The sequence below is a fragment of the Chrysochloris asiatica genome, unplaced genomic scaffold (genome assembly GCF_000296735.1).
Source record: "Chrysochloris asiatica unplaced genomic scaffold, ChrAsi1.0 scaffold00268, whole genome shotgun sequence".
NCBI classification, from domain to species: domain Eukaryota; kingdom Metazoa; phylum Chordata; class Mammalia; order Afrosoricida; family Chrysochloridae; genus Chrysochloris; species Chrysochloris asiatica.
The window spans coordinates 579,341-586,966 of NW_006408786.1; the positions used below are offsets into that span (position 1 = coordinate 579,341).

At 43.9% G+C, this 7,626-nt stretch overlaps 1 protein-coding gene across 1 annotated transcript; it reads right to left on the bottom strand.

The window, feature by feature from the left end:
- Positions 1 to 690: 690 nt before the first annotated feature.
- Positions 691 to 3,028, bottom strand: GADD45GIP1 (growth arrest and DNA-damage-inducible, gamma interacting protein 1). Its single transcript, XM_006874267.1, has 2 exons — positions 2,679 to 3,028; positions 691 to 1,009 (listed from the first exon to the last, which is right to left on the bottom strand). The coding sequence occupies exons 1-2, from the start codon at positions 3,026 to 3,028 to the stop codon at positions 691 to 693; spliced, it is 669 nt and encodes a 222-aa protein (XP_006874329.1).
- Positions 3,029 to 7,626: the final 4,598 nt, after the last annotated feature.

The window sequence follows — 7,626 nt, forward strand, 5'->3', positions numbered from 1 at the left end:
CCCCCCCCCCCCCCCCCCCAATCTGGCTTTGGCCTCTAGCCCAATAGTGGAGAGGAGGTAGATTGTCCTGTTTGGAGAATGGGGAGCATCAGTTACTGTGGAAGCTGAGGCTACCCCCCTCCCCACCCTAAATAAGAACAGAGCTGTGTCTCTCATGATAATGGTTTTGACGTGAATAAAGTTTTAAAGACTAGTCCTGTGGTCTCTGCCTGCTGGAATTCCCACTCCAGTTTGTCTGGGTCTGGGGCACAGGCAATGTGAAAACACAGAGAGGAGAGGTGCCTGTGAGCCCTGCAGATGGGCTCCCCATGAAGCATTTCATTCCCCAGCAAAGGCCTCAACTCAGCCTTGGATGGTCTGCTTCTCCCTGGCCCCCCCCCACCACCACCATCACCACAGTCTGTTTTGGCTACACTCCTCCCCCCTCTGGTAATTGACTAATTACTGGAGATTAATGTTAGTAAACAGAAGCCTTCTTCTTCTCTACCATCTGCTCCTCCATTATTTCCCCATTGCATCCCCCACCCCACCCCTAGCCCCAGTGATCCAGCATGGCCTAGCATTCCCATCCATCCATGGGATCAGAACTGGGTAGGGAATTCCTTGGCTCCAGGGGTCAGGGTGGGGCACTTTTAAATGTCATGGAGGCCACGGAGCTGACAGACTTTATTGGGAAAAGAAACTGCCTCTTTAGGAGCTGGCTGCCTCTGAGGTAGCTGGATCCTGGATGGCAGCAGTGGCCACTGCAGCAGCTCGTGCTTCCTTTTTCTGCCTTTGTTTTTCCTCCTTGAGGCGCTTGCGCTGCTGCTTCTCCAAGTCCTGCAGCAGTTCCTGGAAACGGGTGCTCCTCGGGTCCACATGGTAGCCTAGGCGCTCCTGGGCCTCAGCTTGCAGCCTTGCCCGCCGTTCCTTATCTGCCTGTGCTTTCTCCCAGCGTTCCCGCTGCTGCCGCCGCCAATCCTCAATCATCTGTGGCATCTTGGCCATCTGCTCCGCGATGAGTTGCTCCCTGATGGGGACAGAAAATGGGTGGTGTGGATACCCTTACCCAGAGCCCAACTATACATCCTACCAACAGACGTTTGCCACATGAAAAATGTAAAAGATTGATACTGCCATTAACTGTCATGAAAAGCTCTGACAAGTGAAGAAACAGGCAGGAGAGATGAGCCCCTATGTGGCCTCAAGCTTATGGCTATGTCAGTCCAACATTCACTGAGCCATCCAGAGACCATTCCCACAGACAAGCTAACTCCTTCATTCAACTGTCATCATTGAGTGTCTACTGTTAGGGGCACAGAAGTAGAAGCAAAAAGCTATTCTCCAACCCACTGAGGGTCCCATTGTAAGGATTAGAAAAATGATCCTGAAAGAACTAAAACCAGGGTCAAGTAGCTAGGACGAGGAGAAACTGGAAACCCAGGCTCACATGCCAGCTCCACCTGATTACTGCCAGGGTGACCCTGGACAGGAGCCTCTACTCTCCGGGTCTGTTCCTTCTCTAAAATCAAGATGAACCTCCCTCTTAAGCTCTTGCCAGAACAAAGATTTTTAAACACCAGGAACCACATCTGCTGGCTGTCTACCTTCTACCAGGAAGTGGTACTGTCCTGGTCTTCCTTCAAAACACTGAACCAAATCTGTCCTCTGCCCTTGATTCCAGGCAAGCAGCAAGATCCTACTGCTGTGGTTCTAGTCCCAGCAATCCTATCCCCACTACACAGCCAAAGGGAGCTAGTAAAGACCTGAATCAGACCATGTCCTTTGCTCAGAACTTTACATGGCTCCCACCATGCATCCCACAAAGTCCTGCATAACCCATCCATTTGACCCCTGGTCCTAGTCTACCCTTCACATTGTTCGAGCCACACCAACCTCTTGGCTATTCCTTGGTGATAGTCCTACCAGAGCCTTTGTACCGACTGTTACCTCCTGAGAACTCTACCAAGATTTTCCCATGACTCTTTTCTAGTCATTATGTGTTGAAAATCGAGTTGGTCCCAACACATAGTGACCCTATGCATAACACAAGGAAACACTGCCTAGTCTTGTGCCATCCTCACAATTGTTAGCACATTGGAGCCCATTGTTGGTGCTCCTGTGTCCATCTTTTTTTGCTGACTCCACTTTACCAAGCATGATGTCCCTCTCGTACATGACATGGACATGTCATGTTAACATGTCTGAAGGTTTGCTATCCTCACATCCAAGGATCAATCGGGTTGTACTTAGTCATTAAGGTCTCTGCTTTTAAATACCACTTGAGGCTTTCCAAACCAAAGTTGTTGCTAGTGAGTGGTTTCTGACCACAGTAAATAACCTCAAACACAGAGTAGAAATGCTATGTAGGATTATCAAGGCTGTAACCTTTCTGAGCAGATTTCCAGGTCAGTCCAGGTTTGAACCACTGACCTGGCTAGTAGTCAAGATCTTGACCGTTTGCACCACACAGGAACTTAAACCCAAGATGTCCTCCCCAATTTACACTCTCATCGTGTTGACAGGACACAATCAGTGTAGTATTTGATGATGAATAACCAAACAAAGGGGAGGGCTGTTTGGCACCTAGGAGAACATGCATGCAGACTCCACTACAGGTACCCGATGGACCAGAGGCACCTTGTAGGGTTTAGATCACCCACGGGGGCCGGAAGGGCAGTCTCAGCGCACACACGCACCTGGCCTGACGTTTCTGTTCTTCGGCCAGCTGCTGAGCGCGGAGCGACTCCTGCATGGCCGCTAGGCTAGGGCACCACTCGCGCTCCTCGGCCTCCAGCTCGCTCAGCTGCTCCCGCGATGGCCACAGTGAACCCGGGGCCACCCCGGAGGCGGCGCCGTGCCGAGCGAACTGCTTGGCCGCATAGCGCGGTTCCAGCTGCCAGCGTGGGGTGAGCGGGTCCTCCGGGTTCGGCCACCAGGGCCCTGGAGAGCGGCGTGGGGGTGGCGGCGCCCTATACCTGCGAGAGCCCGGGTTCAGGGTGGCCATCAGCCGGAGCAGGCCGCGGAGTGGCTGGGCAGGAGCCGCCATCTTGACCGTGTAGGGTCTTGGTGGGCCGACCCGGCAGGCCGCAGCTCAACCTGCGCGCGAGGGCTGATGGGGGCTTTGGGGCGTGGCGAGCCGGGCCGTTGGGCCGCACTGTTGCCTTAGTTACGGGGAGGGAGGGAAGGAGGAAGGGAGAAGAGGACTATATATTTTATACATTTTCAAATTTTACTTATTTTAAAAAGTGCTTAAGTTTTGATTTTTATTATCAATGTTGTTATGTGTCGTTGAGTCATTTCTGACTCTTAGCGACCCTGTATAGTAGGGTTTTTGTATTAATATATGATTTTAAACAGCGTCTAATTTTTATCTTTTAAATTTAAATATTTTAAAAATTGTACTTAAGTACTCGTTTAAAGTTTTTTTAATATGATCTCAATTTTCAGGATCATTTGCATATTTTCTATTAAATGTCATTTTAAATACTTAACTAAGTGATGTTTAAATAGCACCCATAATGTTAGAAGGAGGCTTGGTGGTGCCTTGGGGTAATTTCTGGCTGCTGATTAAAAGGTGTCACCAGCCACTCTTGGGAAGAAAGATGTAGCAGTCTGCTTTCATAAACTTTACATCCTTGGAAACCCTATTGGGTTGTGTGGCGCCTTATAATAAGTGCTGGCCTTCAACGTCAGTCTGAACTACAAGGTCGGCGGTTCAAACTCACCAACTGCTTCTCGAAAACCCTACGCAGGGTCACTATGAATCAGACCCGACTCGGTGGTACTTAACAACTGTGTCCTAAAAGTCACTATCAGTCGGAACGGACTCAATATCAGTGTGGTATAAAATTGTATATTTAATTTTTAAATTTTGGACTTTAATATCTTAATTAAAAATTTTTTGGAAGTTATTTATAACCTTACCTAAACATAAAATATTTACTTAAATGTCTGTTCATTTAAAATGGAATGTAAATAAGATATTTATGTAAGTACTTTTAAGTTTAATTATAAATCTTTTATTTTTTTGTTTTGAAATGTTGAAGCTTTTTTGACATAGTGTACAAATCAAACAATACCCAAATAAGAGCTTGAGCCAGGGACACTCGTTACGTGCTGTCATGTTGGTACTGAGTGATAGCGACAGAACAAAACACTGCTGGACCCTGTGCCAACCTCACAATCCTTGCTAAGCTTGGACCCATTGCCCCTGCTACTGTGCTGATCCATTTTATTGGGGGTCTTCCTCTTTTTCGATGGCCCTCCACATTACCAAGCATGATATCTTTCTCCAGGAAACTGGTCCCTCCTGGTAATATGTCCCAAGCATGAAAGACAAAGTCTGGCCATCCTGGCTTCTAAAGAGCATTCTTCCAACACAGTCCTTTGTTCCTTTGACAGTCCATGGTACTTTTAATATTCTCTTCCAAAACCATTATTCAAATGCATCAATTCTTCTACAATTTTCTTTATTCATTGTCCAACTTTCACATGCATATGAGGTTATTGAAAATACCATGGCTTGTGTCAACCACATTTTAATCCTCAAACTGACATCATTGCTCTTGAACACTTTAAAGAGGTCTTGTACAACAGATTTGCCTAATGCAATACATCGTTTGATTTCTTGACTACTGCTTCCACGAGTATTGATGATTGATCTGAGCAAAATGAAGTCTTTCACAACTTCAGTCTTTTCTCCATTTATTTTAATGTTAAGAAGACAAGAAAAAAGGAAAAGACCAAAATGATTGCCAGAGGAGACACTCTAAATTGCTGTCCAGTGTAGAGATACTAAAGCAAATGAAAGAAATGAGGAGGTAAAAGAGCTGAATAAAAATTTCAAAGGGCAGCTCGAGAAGACAAAGTCAAATATTATAATAAAATGTGCAAAGACCTGGAGTTAGAAAACTAAGATGGAAGAACATGCTCAGTATTTTTCAAGCTGAGGGAAGTGAAAAAAAAAGGCACACTTAAGCCAGGACAAAAATAGTCAGAGCAGCACCACATATATTAATCTGAAACTGGAAAACAACTCACAACTCAGGAGTCCATCTGCAGTAGAATGGATACCTAAGTTGGGATGTTTTACCCAATTGATCACTACACAGGAATGAAAGAGGAGCAGAAATGCAACTGCATACAGCAACATGGATGATTTTCACAGACATGGAACCAAAAAAGCAGGATCCAAACAATTCTTTTTCATAAAGATTCACAAAAAATTATTTCATCCTGCAAACATTACACAAGTGGTCCCTTTGGTATAAAGTTTAAAAATCCTGCTGTTATGATGCTGTCTTCAGTGATAAAGGATAAAGCAAAGCAAATCAGTGATCATTCCAGAAGTCGACATGGGGGCACGTCTAAGGGGACAGGAGTGGATGTTGTCTTAGTGGTGGTCACATATGGTCAGTTCACTGAGTAGGGCATTTTTCAGTATGTGGGCTATGTTGTTGTCAAGTTGGTTCCAGCGCATAGTGACTCTGTGCAAAACAGAACGAAACACTTGGGGCGGTGCAGAGGGCGGGTCTTTCTCTTTTTCGTTGATCATCCACTTTACCAAACATGATGTCCTTCTCCAGGGACTGGTCCTTTCTAACAACATGTCTAAAGTAGGAGAGAGATGTTACCATCGTAACTTCTAAGGAACAATCAGCCATACTTCTTCCAGAGATTTGTTTGTTCATTCTTCTGGCAGTCCATGGTACTTTCAATAGTCTTCCCTGATACCAGAATTCAAATGCATTAATTCTTCTCTGGTCTTTTTTATTCATTTTCTAGTTTTTGCATGCATATAAGGCAATTGAAAACACCTTACCTTGGGTCAGGCATACCTTAGTTCTCAAATGACATCTTTGCTCTTTAACATCTTAAGAAAGTTTTTGTAACAGATTTGCCTATTGCAATACATCATTTGATTTCTTGAATACTGCTTGTGGGCTGTATTTGATTCTATTTTTTCACCTGGGAAAATGTTAAAGGGATGCCTAATTATAAATTATGTTTTTAAGTGCCATTGATTCAGTTCTCACTCATAGTGACCCTGTCTGTATAGGATTTCTAAGGAGCTGCTGGTAGGTTTGAACCACTGACCTTGCAATTAGTAGTCCTTATCCTACAGCACCACACCAGGAGTCTGGTTATAAACTAGAGGGATTTCTATTTGTGTTGCTTTTTTTTGTTATGTTTACAATGTTTAAAAAAATGAAAATTTTGTTGTTGTTATTGTGCTAACTCATAGTGACCCTATGCACAACAGAGTGGAACACTGCTTGGTCCTGGGCCAACCTTACAATCATTGCTACACATGAGCCTGTTGCTGTTACCACTGTGTCAATCCATCTCGTTGGGGGTCTTCCTCTTTTTCTCCGACCTTCAACTTCACCATACAAGATATCCTGATTCCTACTGACAATATGTCCAAATTTTGAAAGACGAAGTCTGGCCATCCTGGCTTCCCAGGAGCACTCTGGTTGAACTTCTTCTCCAGCACCATAACTAAAATGCATCGATTCTTCTATGGTCTTCCGTATTCATTATCCAACTTTTACATCCATATGAGGTTATTGAAAATACCATGACTTGGGTTAGGCACACCTTAGCTCTCATGCTGACATCTTTGCTCTTCAATACTTTAAATAGGTCTCATGCAGCAGATTTGTCTAATGCAATACGTTACTTGATTTTGTGACTGCTGCTTCCATGAATGTTGATGGTTGGTCTTTGATCTTCGTCAGTATTTTAAGTCCTTTTCAAATTCAGCAAGCAAGATTGTATCATCTGTGTATTGCAGGTTCCTAATAAATTTTCTTTCAATCCTGATGCCACGTTCTTCTTCATATAATCCAGTTTCTTGGATTATTTGCTCAGCATACAGATTGAATAAATACGGTGAAAGTATACAACCCTGGAGTACACCTTTTCTAATTTTAAACCATTCGGTGTTCCCTTGTCCTGTTCAAGCAACTGTCCCTTGTTGAATGTACAGATTCCTCATAAGTACAATTAAGTGTTCTAGAATACTCATTCTTCACAATGTTGTTCGTAGCTTGTCATGATTCACACAGTAGAAAACCTTTGCATAGTCAATAAAGCACAGATAAATACCTTTCTGGTAGTCTCTGCTTTCCGCCAAGATCCATCTGATGTCAGCAATGATAACCCTCATTCCACGTCCTCTTCCGAAACCAACTTGAACCTCTGGAAGTTCTCTGTCCATGTATGGTTGCAGCTGTTTTTGTATTATCTTTAGTAAAACTTTACTCACATGGGATATCGGTGATATTTTCAGATGATTTCGGCATTTCATTGACCGCCTCTCTTTGGAATAGGCACAAATATGGATCTTTTCCAGTCAGTTGGCGAGGTAGTTATCTTCCGAATCTTGGCCTCCAGCGCTGCATCAGTTTGTTGAAAGATTTCGATTTGCATTCCATCTATTCCTGGTACCTTGTTCTTTGCCAATACACCAATCAGTGCACCTTGAACTTCTTTCTTCAGAATCATTGGCTCTTGATTATATGCTACCTTTTGAAATGGCTGAATATCGACCATTTCTTTTTCGTATAGTGACTGTATTCCTTCCATCTTTTTTTTTTTTTTTAAATATTATGAATTATATGATAGTTTACATGGGAGAAC